The sequence below is a fragment of the Rhinoraja longicauda genome, chromosome 10, assembly GCF_053455715.1.
Source record: "Rhinoraja longicauda isolate Sanriku21f chromosome 10, sRhiLon1.1, whole genome shotgun sequence".
Classification (NCBI taxonomy): domain Eukaryota; kingdom Metazoa; phylum Chordata; class Chondrichthyes; order Rajiformes; family Arhynchobatidae; genus Rhinoraja; species Rhinoraja longicauda.
Genome location: NC_135962.1, coordinates 53,179,505 through 53,202,090, shown reverse-complemented (window position 1 = coordinate 53,202,090; position 22,586 = coordinate 53,179,505). Strand labels below are relative to the sequence as shown.

The window sequence follows — 22,586 nt, the reverse complement described above, 5'->3', positions numbered from 1 at the left end:
TTCTCCCTGTGACCTCGTGGGTCTCCTTTGGGTGCTCCAGTTTCCTCCCACATCCCAAAGATGTGCAGGTTTGTAGGTCAATTGCCTTATGTAAATTGTCCCTCTTGTGTAGGATAGAACTAGTGTATGGGTGGTTGCTGGTTGGTGTGGACGTGGTGGGCAAAAGGGGCTGTTTCCACGTTTATCTCTAAACAAAACTAAACTAAACTATAGCTGATTAGCTTCAACATATTACCATTTATTCCCATATTGTTTAAATTTCTCGTGGTTGATATAAACAGCATGTCATCTTTTTAGAAAAGCTTGGGGAATAGCTGAAGTGCAGGAACGTGCAAGGATATGCAGCGTCATCAAAAGTACCATATGATGGGAACAGCTCTGTTCTATAATCAAAGGTAAGCTGATCAAATGAGGTTGTCTCAGGCCTTCACCCTCAACTATTGGATGGTGATTGGTGATCAGAAGTGGCAGTGTGAGAAAAAGTGAAGTGCAGAAATACAATTATACAGAATTAAAAGTTCACTTACCATCACAAGTCATTTTTGTCATATCAAGCTCAAACCCGTCAAAACAATCACAAGTGTATCCTTCCCGCACTCGTACGCATCGGCCATTTTCACAACCATTCAGTATTCCACACTCCTCTGCTTGTAAACCTTCAAAGCTGCTGGATCGTTCTGTGAAAATAGATTAAAAAATGCTGAACACGAGTAAAGATGATAGATTTCCTATCTTCATACTGCTGTACCAGCGCTTATTGCCTCATGCTTAAGCTACATCACAAATGGTTATGTTGGTCATAAACCCAGTGTGATGAATATAAAGGCCACAGTGTTATATTAAGAAAAAATATGAAAAATATTCAAAACTGATTTCAAATTAATACTCTTCAGCATGCCAACTAGAACCATTTTTTTATCATTTGTCATTGCTAAGTTTTGTTAAGAGATATAGGCAAGAAATATGTAACAAAAGCTTAATATACAATAAAACAGCAATACACAGTGTTTACGTATCGTATTTGCATAAAATTTGGTTCCATTGAGTTCAATATGTATATTTAAAGATTCAATTGTTCACAATAATGGAAATTACCAGCTCTTTGGCCACTCAGCCGCTAATAAGCAGATCATTTTGATTCAGAGAAAAAGGTTATATTCATTTTAAACTTAAAATTGAGTAAATCCTACAGGGGAACAACTACTGGAGCCATGGCCTCAAAGATCAGATTCCCAGGTTCAATCCTGACCCCAGGTTCTGTCAATCGGGAGTTTACACAGTCGCTCTGTGACTGGGTCAATTTTTCAGGCGGCTCTGATTTCTTCCCACATCCTAAGATGCATAGATTGCCATGTTAATTAAGGTCAAAAGGAATAGGAGTAGAATTAGGCCATTCGGCCCATCAAGTCTACTCCGCCATTCAATCATGGCTGGATCCCTCCTAAGCACATTCCTCTGCCTTCTCCCCATAGCCTCTGACACCTGTACTAATCAAAAATCTATCTATCTCTGCCTTAAAAATATCCACTGACTTGGCCTCCACATTCTTCTGTGGCAAAGAATTCCACAGATTCACCACCCTCTGACTAAATAAATTTCTCTTCATCTCCTTCCTAAAAGAACGTCCTTTAATTCTGAAGCTATGACCTCTAGTCCTAGACTCTCTCACGAGTGGAAACATCCTCTCCACATCCACTCTTTCCAAGCATCTCACTATTCTGTTTCAATGAGATCCTCCCTCATTCTTCTGAACTCCAGCGAGTATAGGCCCAGTGCCGACAAACGCTCATCATAGGTTAACCTACTCATTCCTGGGACCATTGGCAATTGGCTAGTAGGTTATATTGGTTCCAGTGTGTAGATGAGTGGTAGAAACTGAGGGGAGTTAATGAGAATGTGGAGGGAATTTAAAAAATGGGATTAACATAGGATTGTGTAGATGGGTGTTGATCGACAGTGTGGACCCAGAGGGCTAAAAGTCCTGTTTGTGTGTTGCAAACTTTGAATAACTTAATCAGTGTCAGAGCGTGCAACTGTAAAATGTTTAGAGCTATAGAATGTGGCATCTAGTGGTGGAAGGAATGAATGACACCAAAATTATTTTTCAGTGGGCAGAAGGGTGGCCATAGAGGGGAGGAGGGTAAATTGAGTGCGTGTATACAAATAATTACAAGTTAGCAGGTGTAGGTCCTATCACAGATTCCAAAGTAGGTGTCAGTTTTATATTACTCAGGATTATCGTAACAAGTCCTTCCATTGCCTGTTGTTGACAACAAAAAAAATCATTTTTTGAACCAATCGTCAACTCAGTTTCCCAAAGAAACTATATTATTAACAATCTTTTATACCATGCAAATTTATGGCTGAGAAGCAGGCCAATCATTTTATTGTATTCAAGTTGATAAAAAATTTAGATATTATGTTAATCTTGGTCCACAACCCTGGAGGTAATAGCACTCAGGTGCTGTGCTAGATTTTTAAATCTCTGACTCCATCACACTTTTAGGCAATGAGTTCCAGAATTCCACCAATGAAATATATCTTTCTCAACTTCCCTCTTATCCTTAGACAAATTAACTTATGCCCCCAGTTACTGACCTTTCTGCAAAGAGAAACAGCCTTCTCCTGTCTTGGCTTTTCATAATTTCTTACATGTCAGATAAACTTTCCCTCACGCTGTTTAATCTACTCTGTTAATATAAACTGTGAGGGGTTGGAGAACCAGCATTCTGGAAGATCAGTTATATTCATAACTAATTAAATACTCTTGACTATCTTCTGAAGTCAGAAAAGAGCATGTGTGGCTAATATAATCAAATGTGGCGGCTCCCAAGGGTCGGGCCGTTCCACTATCGTCCGCCCGCACGTGCCATCGGCCCTCTGGGACTGCCCCTATGTTTTCCTGCGTTGTGATGCCCACCGGACTCCGCTCCAGAGGCCGTATGAGGGCCCGTTCCGGGTGCTGGAGCACGGACAGACAACCTTTGTGTTGGACACGGGGGGCCGGCTGGAGGCCGTGTCGATTGACCGGTTAAAGCCGGCACATTTGGACATTGATCAGCCGGTGCTGGTTGCCCAGCCTCGGCCGCGAGGTCACCCTCCTTCGCGGCTCTCTCCACTTGTCCCTCCGCCGGCCCCTCTATCTGCCGACGTCCGTACGCGGTTCGGTCGGGTTGTGCGCCCGCCGGTGAGTTTCGTGCCTCCTGTTCTGGGGGGGGGTCCGGTGGCGGCTCCCAAGTGTCGGGCCATTCCACTATCGAACCCCTCAGCACGGGAATGAACTAGTCCGGGGAAGCCCCTAGCTACAGGGATAAATGGCAGGGGTTTAGTCGCGATCGTTCTCTTGCAGACCCGACTGGACAAGAGAACGACAGCAAATAAAATACCTCCCGAAACACCTGGCTCCTCGCCTTCATTTCGGGCCTATCGCCGCACCGCACAAAACTATAAAGATGTTTGCACAGATTGTTATTACTTACAAATACAGAACAACCTGAACTACTTTTGTTACTTGGATAATAGTCACATGCTGTCTCTATACAAATAGATATAACATGGATTTTCATCCAACTAATTCAACATAATGGGAGTATAAAGATGGAATTAAAGGGTAAGTGAGTACACGAAAAAGTTGCAAAAGACTCCCAAATGAATGGGAAGGAAAGTTTGAGAAGGGATAAGAGAGTAAGGTCAGGGCCAATAATGACCAATGCGAGGGAGGTGAATACCAAAGTTAAAATGTTGTATTTGAATGCGCAAAGTATAAAAAATAAAGTGGATGAGCTTGAGGCTCAGTTAGACATTGGTAAGTATGATGTTGTGGGAATTACAGAGACATGGCTGCAAGAGGACCAGGGCTGGGAACTGAATATTCAGGGGTATACATCCTATCGAAAAGACAGACAGGTGGGCAGAGGGGGTGGGGTAGCTCTGTTGGTAAGGAATGAAATTCAGTCCCTTGCGAGGGGTGACATAGAATTAGGGGTGACATAGAGTCCGTATGGATAGAAATGAGGAATTGTAAGGGTAAAAAGACCTTAATGGGAGTTATCTACAGGCCCCCAAACAGTAGCCTGGATATAGGGTGCAAGTTGAATCAAGAGTTAAAATTGGCATGTCGCAAAGGTAATGCTACAGTGGTTATGGGAGATTTCAACATGCAGGTAGACTGGAAAAATCAGGTTGGTACTGGACCCCAAGAAAGGGAGTTTGTGGAATGCCTCCGAGATGGAGTCTTAGAGCAGCTTGTACCTGAGTCTACCAGGGAGAAGGCAATTTTGGATTTAGTGTTGTGCAATGAACCGGATTTGATAAGGGAACTCAAGGTAAAGGAGCCATTCGGAAGTAGTGACCATTATATGATAAGTTTTTAATCTACAATTTGAGAGGGAGAAGGGGAAATCGGAATTGTCAGTATTGCAGTTGAGCAAAGGGGACTATGGAGGCATGAGGGAGGAGCTGGCCAAAGTTGACTGGAAAGAGACCCTAGCAGGGATGACAGTGGAACAACAATGGCAGGTATTTCTGGGAATAATACAGAAGGTGCAGGATCAGTTCATTCCAAAGAGGAAGAAAGATTCTAAGGGGAGTAAGAGGCGACCATGGCTGACAAGGGAAGTCAAGAACAGTATAAAAATAAAAGGGAAGAAGTATAACACAGCAAAGATGAGCAGGAAGCCAGAGGATTGGGTAACTTTTAAAGAGCAACAGAAGATAACTAGAAAGGCAATACGGGGAGAAAAGATGAGGTACGAAGATAAGCTAGCCAAGAATATAAAGGAAGATAGTAAAAGCTTCTTTAGGTATGTGAAGAGGAAAAAAATAGTTAAGACAAATGTGGGTCCCTCAAAGCCAGAAACAGGTGAACTTATTATGGGGAACAAGGAAATGGCAGACGAGTTGAACAGGTACTTTGGATCTGTCTTCACTAAGGAAGACACAATCTCCCAGATGTACTAGTGGCCAGAGGACCTAGGGTGACGGAGGAACTGAAGGTAATTCACATTAGGCAGGAAATGGTGTTGAGTAGACTGATGCAATTGAAAGCTGATATATCCCCAGGGCCTGATGGTCTGCATCCCAGGGTACTTAAGGAAACTTAAGGAAGTGGCTCTAAAAATTATGGATGCATTGATGATCATTTTCCAATGTTCTTTCAAGTCAGGAGCAGTTCCTGTGGATTGGAGGGTGTTCCTGTGGATTGGAGGGTAGCTAATGTTATCCCACTTTTTAAGAAAGGAGGGAGAGAGAAACCAAGGAATTATAGACCAGTTAGTCTGACATCGGTGGTTTGGAAGATGCTGGAGTCATTATAAAAGATGAAATAGCGGCACATTGGGATAGCAGTAACAGGATTAGTTCGAGTCAGCATGGATTTACGAAGGGGAAATCATGCTTGACTAATCTTCTGGAATTTTTTGAGGATGTAACGGAAAATGGTCAAGGGAGAGCCAGTGGATATAGTGTACCTCGACTTTCAGAAACCCTTTGATAAGGTCCCACATAGATTAGTGGGCAAAATTAGAGCACATGGTATTGGGGGTAGGGTACTGACATGGATAGAAAATGGTTCACAGACAGGAAACAAAGATTAGGGATTAACGGGTCCCTTTCAGAATGGCAGGCAGTGACTAGTGCAAGGCTCGGTGCTGGGACCGCAGCTATTTACAATATACATTAATGACTTAGATGAAGGGATTAAAAGTAACATTAACAAATTTGCAGATGACACAAAGCTGGGTGGCAGTGTGAAGTGTGAGGAAGATGCTATAAGGATGCTATGAGGATGCAGGGTGAATTGGACAGGTTGGGTGAGTGGGCAGATGCCCTTTAAATGTGGATAAATGTGAGGTTATCCACTTTGGTGGCAAGAACAGGCAGGCAGATTATTATCTGAATGGTGTCAAGTTAGGAAAAGGGGAAGTACAACGAGATCTGAGTGTCCTTGTTCATCAGTCACTGAAAGTAAGCATGCAGGTACAGCAGGCAGTGAAGAAAGCTAATGGCATGTTGGCTTTCATAACAAGAGGAGTTGAGTATACTGTAGGAGCAAAGAGGTCCTTCTGCAGTTATACAGGGCCCTAGTGAGACCACACCTGGAGTATTGTGAGGAAGGACATTCTTGCTATTGAAGGAGCACAGTGTAGGTTCATGAGGTTAATTCCCAGGATGGCGTGCCTATCATATTTTGAAAGAATGGAGCGACTGGGCTTGTATACTCTACAATTTAGAAGGATGAGAGGGGATCCCATTGAAACATGTAAGATTATTAAGGGATTGGACACGCCAGAGGCAGGAAACATGTTCCCGATGTTGGGGGATTCCAGAACCAGGGGCCACAGTTTAAGAATAAGCGGTAGGCCATTTAGAACGGAGATAAGGAAACACTTTTTCACCCAGAGAGTTGTGAATCTGTGGAATTCTCTGCCTCAGAAGGCAGTGGAGGCCAATTCTCTGGATGCTTTCAAGAGAGAGTTAGACAGAGCACTTAAGGATAGCGGAGTCAGGGGGTATGGGGAGAAGGCAGGAACGGGGTACTGATTGTGGATGATCATCCATGATCACAGTGAATGGCAGTGCTGGTGCGAAGGGCCGAATGGCCTACTCCTGCACCTATTGTCTATTGTCTATAATAAATGAAAAATGTTTCACCCCTTACCATTATCACTGCTACTGAACAAAGGGATGCTCAGAGGCTCTTGAGGGCGGTGTTGTGGAATGCGTGAATATCCTCTTGAACCATATTCAAGTCCGCGCTGGGAATCTGTTGGACCATATTGAGCAGTAAGACGTGAATCTCTAAGTTCAAACCCTGAGTCAGGTTGAGGATTGCTTTGTCCATATCTTGATCCAAAATAGCGTTCTCCCTGTCCATATTCCACTCCATATTGAGAATCATATGGTCCATATTCAGGCCGAAGATAATTGTCATAGGATCCAATTCCACGTTGTAAATCTTCACCACGGGATGGTGTTTCGTGGCCAAATTCAAAGCCAGATCTATCAGGGAGCCCTGTTGATCCATCTCCAAATGTTCTAGGAATATTACAAAGCTGTGCAAAATCATCTAAAATGATACGGAAAAATAGTTAATAAACATATAAATATAGCAGAAGGTATAAAACGATTCTTCTGTAAAATCTGTTCGGTCAAAATTTTGATGGTTCCAATTAGCCATTCCTATTAAATAGCTTTGTTAATAAATATGTTTGCCAACTTTTTAACATGAGACTTAATTTGAATTAATTGGTGACAAAGACTATATTATTAAAGATAGACACAAAATGCTGGAGTAACTCAGCGGGCCAGACAGCATCTCTGGAGAGAAGGAATGGGTGACATTTCGGGTCGAGACCCTTCTTCAGACTAAAATCATGGGAAAGGGAGATTCATAGATAAGGAAGTGCAAGGTATGAAAATAGGACAAAGAGAATGGAGATCAAGGAAAATGTAGCATACATCATTGTTAGCTGGGAGAAGGTAACAACAAAGCAAATAGAGATAAAATGTAGTCGGAGACAGTAACACTGGTCAGAGAACTGGGAAGAGGGAGGGATGAAGAGAGAGGGAAAGCAAGGGTTACTTAAAGCTAGAGAAGTCATGGTTCATACCGCTGGGGTGAAAGCTGCCCAAACGAAAAATGAGGTGCTGTTCCTCCAATTTGCACTGGGCCTCACTCTGATAATGGAAATTGGAGGAAAAGCATCTCATATTTCGCTTGGGCAGCTTTCACCCCAGCGGTATCTTTTTTTCGCCTTCCATCACAGCGAGGAATGTGGAGGTGTTTATGTTAAAATGTATTTTGTGCGATTTGTTGCTTTTTTATTGGTATGACTATATGGCAAATCAAATTCCTCATATGTTGCAAAACATACTTGGCTAATAAAGTATGATTATGATTATGAGGAGGTCCAGGACAGAAAGGTCAGTGTGGGAATGGGAGTGGGAGTTAAAGCGTTTAGCAACCAGATGCTGCCTGTCCCACTGAGTTACTCCAGCATTTTGTGTCTATCTTCGGTTTAAACCCGTATCTGCAGTTCCTTCTGACACATTACAATATTATCAGTCTTACATTTAGGCAAACCCATGATACAAATATCTTGTGTAGATGCACACATCCTTCAATAAAAATTAGTTGATTTCTGAAAGCAAACACCAAGCTACTGATTATTCCTGATTATTATCAACATTTCACTTTGAAAAAATAATGAACATTCTAATTTAAACAAAAAAGATCGCAAATTTTGGAAATCTGAAACAAAATTATAAAAATATGAAACAGTAAGCTGGTCAGGGAGCATTAGTGGAAAGAAAAACAGAGTTAATGTTTCATGGTGCAGACTTGACAGATCTGGGAAAGAAAGAAATTAATAGAGAACTTGAGGTGGGAGGGGTGGGTAGAACAAAGAGAATATCTCTGATAGCCTGAGACCAAATAAGTTGCGATCTGAATCTGTGTCTAGATGACTTCAGGATCGTCTGGGAGTATGATAGGAGTTATAGAGAGGTGGTCATACCGAAAATGCAGGTGGAAAGTAGACAGGCGCCCACAGGAAAGAGAGTAGGCAGTGAGTGCAGAAATCTCCAAGGAAAAGGACATGGGGGAAAGTGAAATCAGTGTGGGGAAGAATTAATATGCTAGGGCTTTGAGATCAAGAAATAAATTGTGGTGGTGCTTGAAGAGAATTAAGGTGGATATATCCCAAAGGGCTTGGATGGATTATCCAAGGTTATTGAGAGGGGCAAGAGAGGAGATTGCTAGGCCTTGATGAGGATCTCTAGTTCTCTGGGACCTTGCATTTAGAAGAGAATAGCCTTATGGTGGATAATCAGCACTTCTTTGTTCCCAGCAGGTGAAGCCTGGCAAACGTGATTGATGTTTTTGAGGAAGTGACGAAGGTGATTGATGAGGTTTGTGTTCATGGATGTTGTTTACATGGACATTAATTAGGCATTTCACAAGGTCTCTCATTGAAAGCTGATCCAGAAGATTAAGATTAAGATCTTATCGAAACGTATAAGATTATTAAGGGGTTGGACACGTTAGAGGCAGGAAACATGTTCCCAATGTTGGGGGAGTCCAGAACAAGGGACCACAGTTTAAGAATAAGGGGTAGGCCATTTAGAACTGAGATGAGGAAAAACTTTTTCAGTCAGGGGGTTGTGAATCTGTGGAATTCTCTGCCTCAGAAGGCAGTGAAGGCCAATTCTCTGAATGCATTCAAGAGAGAGCTAGATAGAGCTCTTAAGGATAGCGGAGTCAGGGGATCAATTTGCATACAGGGCAAATAGATCCACAGAGGACGCCATCTCTCTGGCTCTTCACACTGTCCTGACTCACCTAGAGAGACAGGGCACATACGTGAGGATGCTATTCATAGACTATAGCTCCGCCTTCAACACGGTCATCCCCACCAAGCTCATCACCAAACTCCACCAGCTAGGCCTCAGCTCGTCATTATGTGACTGGATCCTGGACTTCCTGCTGGAACGACCGCAGGCAGTGAGAATGGGCCCGCACCTGCCCTCCACTATCACCCTGAGTACCGGCACACCACAGGGCTGTGTTCTGAGCCCCATGCTCTACTCCCTCTTCACACACGACTGTGTTCCTGCATTCGACACCAACACCATTGTCAAGTTTGCAGATGACACAACGGTGATCGGGCTGATCACCAACGGGGATGAAACAAACTATAGAGCGGAGGTGCAGAACCTGGCGGACTGGTGCTCGGATAACAACCTGTCCCTAAATACCACCAAGACCAAGGAGCTGATCATCAACTTCCATAGGCCCCGATCTCTATCAACGGGGACAGTGTGGAGAGAGTGTCCAGCTTCAAGTTTCTGGGCACTCACATTTCGGAGGACCTAACATGGTCCAATAACACTGCTGCGCTGGTCAAGAAGGCACAACAAAGATTGTTCTACTTAAGAACACTGAAAAAGTCTGGTCTACCCCAACAGCTGCTGACGACCTTCTACCGCTGCACCATAGAGAGCATCCTAACGCATGGCATCCCTGTGTGGTACCTCAGCTGCACGGAGGCAGAAAGGAAAGCTCTACAGCGGGTAGTCCATAGAGCTCAGAGGGCCATCGGAACACAGCTACCAGACTTGGAGGGCATCTACAACACACGATGCCTCAGAAAAGCCACCAGCATCCACAAAGACTCTTCACACCCCTGCAACAGTCTGTTCGAACTCCTTCCATCGGGCAGACGATACAAGGCCTTCTATGCCCGCACCTCCAGACTCAGGAACAGCTTCATCCCCAGGGCCATAGCTGCTATGAACCGGTCCTGCTGAGCCGGATGGCCACAACGCATAGATCAACTTGCACTTTACCCTGTCCAAAACTGTTACAACTGTTTCGTTTCGTTGGGTTGCTGCTGTCTAAATTACCTAAATTATTGCATCGTATGGGAGGCGCATTCCCAATCTCGTTGTACCCCTGGGTACAATGACAATAAAGATATATTGTATTGTATTGTATTGTATTGTATGGGGAGAAGGCAGGAACGAGGTACTGATTGAGAATGATCAGCCATGATCACATTGAATGGCGGTGCTGGCTCGAAGGGCCGAATGGCCTCCTCCTGCACCTATTGTCTATTGTTTATAATACCTCCATGGTGACTCGATAGTTTGTATTCAGAACTGGCTTATCCACAGAAAATGGAGGGCAGCAGTGGAAGGGTGTGATCATGGATGAACATCTACGACCAGTGGTGTTCCATAAATCAGTTACAGATGAGGGCAGAGAAATGGCAGAGGGAGTTTAATCTGAGCAAGTGTGAAGTGCTGCCATTTGGGAGGTCAAATATAAAGGGGAACTTTATACAGTTAATACAGGACTCTTAACAGAGGGATCTTGGAGTGAAAATTCATAGGTTCCTGACAAGAGCACCACTAATGGATAGAATGCTAAAGAAGGCATATGGTATGCTTACCTTCATCGGTTAAAGCATTGAGTAAAAGAGTCAGGAAGTCTTTTTGCAGCTTTAAACAGACTTTGATTAGGCCGCAATTGGAGTATTGTGTAGGGCAAGTATTTTTACACAGAGGCTATGGAATGCGCTGCTAAGTATGATGGTGGTGGAAGGTGATACAATAGTAGTGTTTAAAAAGCTTTTAAATAGGCAGACGGATAAGCAAGGAATGGAGGGATATGGATTACGTGCAGGCAGAGGAGATACGTTTCATTTGGCATCATGTCCTGAACAGCCATCATGGGCTGAAGAGCCTGTTCATGTGCTGTACTGTTCTATGTCCTAGGAGTTCTCCATGGCACAGTCCCAAGGGGAAGGTTCATAGATAACCAGACAATTATTTGTAAAATTTCTCAGAAGATGAAACCATCCAGCAAGAAATTAACAATTCCTTCTCCGCAGAGATGCTGCCTGTCCCGCTGAGTTACTCCAACATTTTGTGCCTACCCAAGAAATTAACAATGTTCAGATATCAGCTGAAAATTGTCAAGCAATAGTCACACTATAAACTTTCGTCACACTATAAAAAAGCTAGTGCTGAGCCCCCTACTATATTCATTCTGGGAGACACCGAGCAGAAAATTAATTGAAACGGGCACATAAATACCATGGCGACCAAAGCAGATTACCCTGCAGTGAGTGTCTCACCTCTTATTAACCCCAAAGTCTTACCCCCATCTACTAGTCATAACTTTGGAGCATAATAGAATATTTTCCACTTACTTAGATGAGGGCAATTCAAACAACATTCATGAAGCTCAGCACATTACCAAACTTTCATACCAATGCTGCAGTGTATGCCAACTACAAAATGCATTAGTTACTTCCCTCACCTAATTCAACAGCACCTGCCAAACTTAAGATCTTCACCACATAAGGATCTGAGCATGGGAACACCAACTCCTGAGGATCCCCTTCCAAATTGTGCATTGCCCTGAAAATATATTTCATTTCTTCATCATTGATGGTATAATTCCTGAAACTTACTACCCAATAACATTGTGGGAGCACCTTTACAAAAGGGACTGGAGGGATTAAGAAGATGGCTCATCATCACTTTCTCAAGAGCACTTAGTATTGAGCAACAATAATAAATACAAATCTGAAATTTCAATAAGACAGACAGAACAAATAAAGTTGATACATTTCCTTCCCTGAATGGCATGAGTGAACCAAATGGGTTTTTACAACAATCCACACATTCTATGGTTACCATCATGGATATGAACTCTTTATTCTAAATTTATTCAAAATTTCCTCTCATGAAATATCTGTTGGAAACTCAAAATACAATATTCATTGTCCTCATACGTTATCTCACCAGTTTGTCACCTACTGAAAGAATTATTTTAAGTTTCATAAAACATTTTTGTATTAAATAATTAGTATCTTACTTGATGTTCTGGGGGGACAGAATGCACAATCTAGTCCCCAAGCCACTCCGTACATGCAGCAACATTCAGTGTAGGTTGATCTGGTCCTCAGAGGTTTGCTACAAACGTACGCCTCAGTCACTGCTTGCCAGCATATGTTCAGATGTGCATCTCCCTCTTCTGAAAAGTCAACTAATGGACAGAATTACCACCAATGATATTGTCCTCAAAAGGGCAAAAAATGTCTGTGATATTACTTTTGGACACTTACAACATACATCTATGCATAAATGTTATCAGACACTTGCCACCAGTGAAGCCTTGCAAATGTTAGCATATCATGAAATTATTATATGCTGCCAGTAACTTTCCTTTGTTGATCTAAATAGATGAATATAGACAACATTTTCTGTCATGGTGTCAGATGAGAGAAGGGTCATAGACACAGACGTTTGAGAAGGTTCCACACGGAAGGTTACTCAGGAAAGTTAGCTTGCATTGGATCCAGGGAGAGTTAGCTAACTGGGCACAGAATTGGCTTCATGGTAAGAAACAGAGAGTAGTGGTGGAAGGTTGTTTTTCAGGCTGGTGCCCTGTGATTAATGGTGTACCAGAGGTTGATGCTGGGCCCATTGCTGTTGTCATTTAAAGAAACGTTGGGATGAAAACATAATAGGCATGATAAGTACGTTTTCAAATGACACTAAAATAGGTGGTTTTGTAGACAGTGTATCAAAAATTACTGTGGGATCTTGATCAGCTGGGCAAGTGGCTGAGGAAACGCTAAAGGAGTTTAATTCAGATAACTGAGATAATCCAGATGTGAGGTGTTGCATCATGAGGTCAAATATTAAGGGATTGGACACGTTAGAGGCAGGAAACATGTTCCCAATGTTGGGCGAGTCCAGAACTAGGGGCCTCAGTTTAAGAATAAGGGGTAGGCCATTTAGAACAGAGATGAGGAAAACCCTTTTCAGTCAGAGAGTTGTAAATCTGTGGAATTCTCTGCCTCAGAAGGCAGTAGAGGCCAATTCGCTGGATGCTTTCAAGAGAGAGCTAGATAGAGCTCTCAAAGATAGAGGAGTCAGGGGGTATGGGGAGAAGGCAGGAACGGGGTACTGATTGAGAATGATCAGCCATGATCACATTGAATGGTGGTGCTGGCTCGAAGGGCCAAATGGCCTACTCTTGCACCTATTGTCTATTGTCAAACAAGGGCAGGACCTTTACAGTGAACAGTTGTGCTGTAGGGAGTGCTGTAGAGCAGAGGGATCAAGGAATACTAGTACATAGTTCCCTAAAGTGGTATCGCAGGCAGATACTGTAGGTTGGTGAAGAAGGCTTTTGGCATGCTGACCTTCATCATTTAGGGAAATGACCAGAGAAGTTAAGATGTTATATCACAGTTGTACAAGATGCTGGTGAGGCCGCATTTGGAGTATTGTGTCAGATAAGGAGAGGAGAGGAGTGAAATCTGAATCCAGACGGAAGGAGATGGGGAAAAAAAGGGGAAAGGACAGGGTGGAATAGTGGGAGAAATGGGTCCTCACCAGGGTGGGGCACAGGAAGGAGAGGGGGGTAGGGAGTTACCTAAAATTGAAGATTTCAATGTTCATACTATTGTGTTGCAAGCTACGCAAGTGGAATATGACGTGCTGTTCCTCCAGTTTGTGGGTGGCCTCATTCTGATAAAAAGGTCGGTATTAGAATGGGAAGGGAGTTAAAATGGCGAGTAGCCCTGAGATCCAGCAGGCCTAGGCAGATCGAGCGTCATTGTTCAGTGAAACAGTTGCCTAGTCTATGCTTGATCTCAGGGTAATGTAAAGGAGGCCACATCGGGAGTACCGAATGCAGATGAGATTAGAGGTGTATGTAAGACTCTTTCTCACCTGGAAGGGCTGTTGAGATCTCTGGATGGATGTCAGGGAGGAGGTGCAAGAACGGGTGTTGCATCTCCTGCAGTTGCAGGGGAAAGTACCAAGGAGGTGGCAGCATGGGGGGGTGGGGGGGGGGGGGGGGGGGAAGGGTCGAGTGAACGAAGGAGTCGCAGAGAAAGTGGTCTCTACAGAGAGCAGAAAGGGGTGGGGATGGTAAGATGTGACTGGTGTTGGGAACATGTTGAATGTTCTATATTAGTGGCTCACAGAGGTATCATGGCTGACCAGGGATAGAAAGTGCCAATGCAATTCCTATCGATCCATAACATGGTGTTCTTCATAAAAACATACTGAAAATAGTTTATCTGGAAATGTACCACACAATTGACGAAGGCTGTGGACAAAATTCCCTTGTATTTCACATTCTGGAGACAAATGTTTCAATGCCCACAAGCATAAACATTACAGCAATATTGAAATCCAGACTCTGTCTTTAGATGAAACAGACTTATGGCTCTAGCTGATCTGATTAGGTATGCTAAAACTGAATAGGAAAATAATAGAAAAATAATTTAATTGTTCTCTTTCAGTACATGCAATAAAACATTCTTGACTCTTGAAGATGTGACAAGGATCTAATGTGCATACAGGGGCTATCTCGACTACACTTCTTCCCACCCTGCTTCCTGCAAAGACTCCATCCCCTACTCCCAATTCCTCCATCTACGATGCATCTGCGCCCAAAATGAGGTGTTCCATACCAGAACATCTGAGATGTCCTCATTCTTTAGGGAATGGGGGTTCTCCTCTCCCATCATAAATGAGACCCTCACTCGTGTCTCCTCGGTACCTCTTGCTCCGCCCTTTGCTCCCCCTAGTCGCAACAGAGACAGAGTCCCCCTAGTCCTTACCTTCCACCCCATCAGCTGTCGCATACAACACATAATCCTCCAAAATTTCCGCCACGTCCAACGGGATCCCACCACTTGCCACATTTTCCCATCTCCACCTCTTTCCGCCTTCTGTAGACACCGTTCCCTCCGCAACTCCCTGGTTAACATCCCTTACCACCCAAACCACCCCCTCCCCAGGTACCTTCCCCTGCTCCCTCGACTCTGTCCAGTGACCAGGCCAGTCCTTTCAGGTTTGTCAGAGGTTTACTTGCACCTCTTCTACTGTATCCTTTGTTCAAGATGTGGACTCTTATACATCGGCGAGGCCAAACGTAGACTGGGCGATCGTTTCGCGGAACACCTTCGCTCAGCCCGCATGAACCAATCTGATCTGCTGGACACTTTAATTCTCCTTCCCATTCCTACATAGACCTTTCTATCCTTTGTCTCCTCTATTGTCAGAGTGAGGCTAAACGCAAATTAGAGGAACAGCATCTCATATTTCACTTGGGCAGCTTACAGCCCAGTGGTATGAATATTGATTTCTCTCCCTTCAGGTAGCCCCGGCATTCCCTCTCTCTCTATCCCTTCCTCATCCATTGCACCAGCTTCTTATTTTCACCCTACAAACAGCTTACAATGGCCGGTTTTCTTATCATCGTTACTTTTTTTGCATATCTTTCATTCATTGTTCTTTATCTCTCCATCACCGTCTATATCTCTCGTTTCCCTTTTCCCTAACTGGTCTGAAGAAGGATCTCGACCCGAAACGTCACCCATTCCTTCTCTCCAGAGATGCTGCCTGTCCCGCTGAGTTACTCCAGCTTTTTGCGTCTATCATCGGTGAAATACAGATTTCATCGTTGCCTATAGTCAAATAATAACTTAATTACAATAAGGGGGCTTATTTAAGGATGATAGTTGAGAGTTATCAGTAGTGATGGGGAATGATTTTAGATTTTCTTTCTCATCCAGCTTTAAATTTCTAGTGGATTAGAATAAATACACAAGTATTAACACAGTGGCCTTGTATTTACCTCCAGATTCTGAGCCATTTATGCACTTTTCACCCGTTACAGACAATACAAGTGGTGGGTTGCAGAAACAGTTAAATGATCCTGGTGTGTTGACACATTCTCCACTCACACACATATTTTCATCCTGACACTCGTCGATGTCTGAAAAGGGACAAAAACAGAACAAGTATATTTCTTTTGAATTTATATATCGGACAATTTAGCACCTCCCTCCATAGATAATAATTATGACATATCATTTCTGGACAGTACATATTCAGGAGCAAGCTACATGCCACTGTATGTTTCTTTTTTTCCTAGTCAGATGTGCAGCACTTTGGTCAACGTGGGTTGTTTTTAAATGTGCTATACAAATAAATTGACTTGACTTGACTTGACTTTAATGCACTAGAAATACACATTCTGTTAAATTTACTTTTTCCTACAACATTACATGCAAGATATGTAAAAATGTATTAAATTGGAATGCATTTAAAACCTAATAGCTGATTCAATGCTTCTCAGCCGGAAGCGACATTCATGAAGCATACCACATTAAATTATGGGCAAAGCCACTCTTTAAATGAATGCATGGGAAAATTGTAGCCTGGAGATTGATCAGTTCCAACCATTTGGTCTCACTGAAATCATTATTTACTACATTTGTGGAATGAATGTATGTACCATAATACATAGATATTGATATGATTGCTCCTGAATATTTGAAATGCTGATCAAAGAGAATCAATTTTTACCAATTTATCGCATGCTCAGGAGACAAAAACACATATTTATAGAAATACTAGACCAAGTGGACCCGTTGGGCCCAAACCTCTCCTGCATTGGTGCAGCACCCTCTCCTCCCCCCCTCCCCTTCCCCTCCCCCCTCCTCCCCTCCCTCCCCCCTCCCCTTCCCCTCCTCCCCCACTCCTTCCCCTCAACCCCCACTTATCCTCCCTCCTCCTCCCTCCCTCCCTCAGAGATAGATTTAAACTTTAAAATGTGAATAACTTTAAAGATGCAACACCGATTTCAATTAAACTTCTTCCATTAGCACCAAAGGGACGACGGTGAGTAAGGTGGGCCTAAAATTGTTGCGCTATCGTGTACCGTTTTGGCTGTAGTTCAGGAACAAACAAACAAACAAACGAGAGTTTTAGTATATAGATATGACCCCACAATCACACAAAAATCTCATACTCACCAGTGCATTCTAACCTCACGTTGTCATAGTAAGATCCTGCAACACAATAGCAGGAATAGCTTCCTCTAGTATTTACACAATGTCCATTCTTACAGACCTCTGAGCCAAACATTGTACACTCATCTGCATCTATAGATGGGAAAAAGTACACTATCTTAGAAACACAGTTCTATTTTTTTGTCACGTTAATGATCAGATCATCATGACTGGCAAAGAATGAAAACAAGTTTGATTTGAAGTTAGCTGTAATGCTTGATGTTGATAACAAGAGCTCAGAAATGTGGAATCAATCAATATATTTATTGTTGCATGGATGTTTCTGGAACTTCATCAGAAAGAACCGTTGCTGACATATAAATCCACAACTGTAAATGTAAGACTCACCTCCATAGTTTTGTGATCCAAAGGAAAATGAACCAATCTGAAATGGAATAAATCCTTTGCCATCTGGACACATTTCTTTGTATGCCTCTACATTAAAGCAAAAGAAAATAACTTTTAATGATTCCCGGAAATAGGAGATTACCTATTTTATGACCACATACTAGGGTATAATTTCTAGTTACTAAATCAGGCAGGGTCTAACATTGCTGTATAAAGCTATTTGAATAAAGTGAGTTTACATGACCAGGTTTGTGAGTGAGGTAAAAAAAAAAAAGAGGAAAAGATCCGAGCGCTTGTACAACGGGGGTCAAAAATGGACACAAAAAATTACCCGTTTCAAGCCTCTTTTAGTGCATTTCAAAGTAAAAACAGACGTTACAAAATAATGTGAATGTCACTGTGCACTAATAACATTTTGAAGTAAATTCGCACATTAATTGATAATCAGCCCAAAAAGGTGGTAATTGGCTTTACTGCTGTGTTTTATATTTTAATCCTGCCTCAATTAATTTAGTTATATAATCTTGCACTTAAATTTAATATTTACTCATTACAGTTCCACCACTGATTTTCTGGCACTCTTGGTTCTAGAGCTTTGCTCGTTTATCCAGCAGGCCAAGGAAGCCAGCTATGGGGAGAGATTTGACGGCTCCAGCTGGGCTGGAGTTCCAGAGTCCTGGCCGCAGGTTGCAAATTCAACCCACTGATCGGCCGTGGAAGTCCCGATGAGGTCGAGATTGGCTGCCTTGCCCAGCCTAGGTGCCACATTTCCGGGGAGACTTCCAGGGCGCGCGGGGGGGGATTTCTCACGGAACCCGTAGCGACCTCTAACGGAACCTAATGTTCGTTACAAGTCTATACATCGTTTATTATTTATTTATTTGTTTTTTTCGATCCGATTTCTCCATTTATTTGGCAAAGTGAAAAACGCGGGAACTATGCAAAAAGCGAGGAAAATGGATTTTAAAAACGCGAAAATCCACGGAAACTTCACATGACTAATAACAACTTAATTTACTGCAGATATATAATGCAGAGCCATATGATGCAGAGTGATACCAAACGTAGAAATAGAGGTCATTTAACTGAATTGCAAAGTCCCAATTTATTTTCTGTAATGAGTCAGAGAAATAGATACAATTCTAATTTCTAAACCAAAGAAGTAATCTTCCAAGTGGAAAAGAGATATGGCCTTAAAAAAACGAGATCCATTCTAATTTCTACACCAACAATATCATTAGTGCAGCAAACACTGAGGAGTTTGGGGGTTATTGCATCCAAATAATTAAATTTCTTCCCCCACAACCCTTACTTTCTCCACTCCCCCCCCCCCCCCCCCATGCCCCATCTGGACTCGCATCGATTTCTCCCCTTTCTTGCCTCCTACATTCCTTCCTCTGGCTTCACAATTTGCAACTCTTCTATCCATCTGTCTCACACCTTCTGCTTTAATCTTTGACCTTTGTTCCGTTCATCTGTCCATCAAATAAAACCCTCACCTGCATCCACCTGCCACGCTTTGTCCCACCTCTCTTCCCTCCCAGGTTTCTTTCTCCCCCCCCCACACACAATCAGACAGAAGGGTCTGAAATTTAAATCCCACAATAATGTTCCCCTCTGTGTTTTATCCAATTAGCAGAATTTATCTTGTAACTAGATTATAATGCAGAAAATGGTGAAATGCAGTTTCACTGCAAATTATGAGCCGACTATACTAAATTGTTATTGTTGCTATGATTTAAACTGGAATACTGTTTTTAGTACCAGATACTGCAAAGTAGTAATCTAAGAACATGCAAGCCTGGAAATGGTTTTACCTGTGTTGGCCAAAGGACAAGGGTGAACTTCACAGTTATCACCCCAACCAACGCCAACTGTGCAACAACATCCTCCTTTTGAGATGTTCCGGGCTAGCAAATTTTCACAGAAGTTTTCATCATTCAGATTGTAGTAGCATTCCTTCAAATCTCCTTTAGTAGGTGCTGGCATTATGGATGATTCTGACACGGCAGTCATGTCTGGTACAGGATCAATTACTTTGTTCAGGAAAATATATAATATATCATTAATTGCAGATTTGACCTCACACTTAGTATATTGTTCAGTTACATAAAACCAATTTATTAACCAGCTGTGATTCAGATATCTAATTCTAAAATGTAAAAAGTACAATTTTGCACAAAAGCAATGATTCTTTCCAAATAAATACTGCAGCCAAATGAAAACCTGCCTCAATTCCAACGTTTTTAAACGAGTCATAAAGTTGCAAGTTTCATAAAGTTTCAGCCAGATAATTGAATGGAAAATCCAAGGTTAGCACATCATTGTTGGAACTATTAGAAGTGCTGATTTTTGGATTAAATTATACACTCCGGCCAAATATTACTTCTAAAGTAGGTGTGAAAATGCATAGCACTATTCAAAGAACAGTAAAATTATTTTAGCATTCTGCTCAATACTTATCCCCCTATTAAAAGTGCTACATAAATAATCCTTAGATGCCTCTGGAGACTCTGGTCTGTGCAAATTGGATATCACTTATTTTAATGCTACAGCAGTGACTACTCTGTCAGCTTCAACTGCAGTTGTATTAAAAAAATAGTATCAAGTATTCAACATCCAACAAGAAACTATGCTGTTATTAAGTATATCCCATGCTTTTGGGTTTGTCATAAAGACAACAGCAGAATAAACCGGGATCAGTTTGAGCAATTGTAGCTGAAAATGCAACAACATTCGTTTTCAGTGCACAAAGTCGATCGAGAACAAAATATTCATACATTTGCACAAGGAAATTAACCTTAAAGTAGAAAAAGAACTGAAACATAAGGGTGTACTAACATTATGTCATAATTTCTAAACTACTTTGGGCCCAGGTGCAATTATGACTTCTGGTGTTGTTTGTGCACAGTCTTTCTGTACTTTCTTTCAGTGATTGACTGGGGAACTCAGGCCTCCCAAAGATATGTGGACATATATATTCAATTGCTTCTGTAAATTGCCTCATGTGTGAATGTTAGTGGTAGAAACTTGGGGGAATCGATGAGACTGTGGGGAAAGGACATAGGTTTAAGCTGAGAGGGCAAGAATTAGTAGGAATCTGAGGGGTGACTTTCTCACTCAGAGGGTGGTGCTGTTGGAGGCAGTTAAGGCAGGTATTAAAACAGCATTTAAAAGAAACTTGGGTAGGTACATGGATAGGAAAGGTGATATTGGCCAAATACAGGCAAATAGAACTAGGTTTAGGATAATGTTTAATATTGTCACAAATACTGCAGGACAGAGAAAAGCTTTGCTTTGCATGCTATTCAAACAGATCAGATATACCATAGATATTATCAGTTCAAACTCAAGTAAAATAGATAGAGCAAGGGGAAAATACAGAGTGCAGAATACAGTTCTCAACATTGAAGTACATTGTAGTGCATTACAAGGACTAGATTAGATGGGCCATCTAGTCGGAATGACTTGTGTCAAAGGGTCTGTTTCCATGCGGGATGAATTATTTGGAGTCTGTCTCTACAATTGGTTATAGAGAATTAATGGGGAATTAAATAGCTCTGAGTGCCTTCATAAACAATGGTCTGAAAAGGCCTTTCCAAATGATGGAAAAAAAATCTCTTTGTATTTGATTTGCGCAAAATGGAGGGGAAAAAAATCACTGAACATATAGATTATTTGTTTTAATAATAAAAATATTTAACAAGCCAAAAAATCAAAATGGTTTTGCTTTTATGGGATGGGTTTGTTTTTGCATTTGCTGTATCTATTAACAATATCACAATTAGTCAGAAGGTGGCAGAATTGGCTTCAATAAGAGAATAGCCTGTGTCTGAATTTCCAATCCAAAAAAGATGTAATTATATGTTTGATGTTCAGCTTCTCTTCCTAGCTCCTGAGGGTTATTTAAGTTTCAGCTTCTGTTGAAAATATATTTTCCTTCATTGAAAGGGTCAAAAATTACTTTGGTCTAGGCTTTGACAGAACTATATAATGCATCTCTGTGATAAGTGTAAATGTAAGTATATCTTCCACACGTATTGATGACATGCAGCTTTATCTCTTGTCTAAATCCATAACTTTGTTGTTATACTTAAGAATGTCCACTTCCAAGTCAAAACCTTAGTGAATTCCTTTAAAAAATGGTGCAAATGGGTCAACTCCCTTCATATTGGACTATTCAATGATTCACATTGGAAAATTTACTATAAATTAACCTGCAAAAAATGACACATCTCTGAGATGTGAATGACAACCAGAGCAGCTAGAGGAATCCTACTATGTTTCTGTCCTACTCTCCTCCCTTCTTGGATGCCAGTGAGAGGGATCCTTGGGGGTTGTGTGTTTTTAAAGTGATGGATGGGTGTTTAGCCATGTAGACTCTTAATCCAACAGTCGCTGACTTACCAGTATTCATATTTTTGAGTTGCACATATCATAGCAAGTGAAAAGCATTCAACCACACTTTTGACTTGTATCTTGCAACTATTAGAAAGGGAATTGGGATCAAGAGCCAAGGTTCTAGTTTCAAAATACCAGCCTCTGACCTGCTCTTGAAGCTACATTTCATCGTAATGTGGGTGGCTCAGTTAATTTTCTGGTCAATGATTACTTCAGAATGTTCATTGGGGACTGGAGCAGGTAGCGGAGATAAGAATCGGTAATAACAATGGCATTAAATATCCATGACAGGAAGTTAGCCACATCCTTGATAGAAACATTAATTGCTTGTTGCATTAGGGCATAGATTGCTTTACTATCTAACTTCCAAATGTAGATAAATATTATTCTTCATTAGTAAACATTGCTAACTCTGACCTGGTGATGGAGGGGGGCATTTGAGGATGA

The 22,586-nt window shown here is 41.9% G+C and overlaps 1 protein-coding gene across 4 annotated transcripts in view; it reads right to left on the bottom strand.

The window, feature by feature from the left end:
- Positions 1-22,586, bottom strand: part of LOC144597455 (latent-transforming growth factor beta-binding protein 2-like) — a 172,173-nt gene that overhangs the window by 5,382 nt on the left and 144,205 nt on the right. For all 4 annotated transcript variants that reach the window (XM_078406876.1, XM_078406878.1, XM_078406877.1 and 1 more), the window contains 7 exons: positions 19,556-19,774; positions 17,739-17,825; positions 17,355-17,483; positions 16,172-16,312; positions 12,386-12,556; positions 6,659-7,066; positions 528-677 (listed from right to left, as the gene is read on the bottom strand). In XM_078406876.1, coding sequence (XP_078263002.1) covers positions 528-677; positions 6,659-7,066; positions 12,386-12,556; positions 16,172-16,312; positions 17,355-17,483; positions 17,739-17,825; positions 19,556-19,774 — 1,305 coding nt within the window. The remainder of the gene's footprint in view (positions 1-527; positions 678-6,658; positions 7,067-12,385; positions 12,557-16,171; positions 16,313-17,354; positions 17,484-17,738; positions 17,826-19,555; positions 19,775-22,586) is intronic.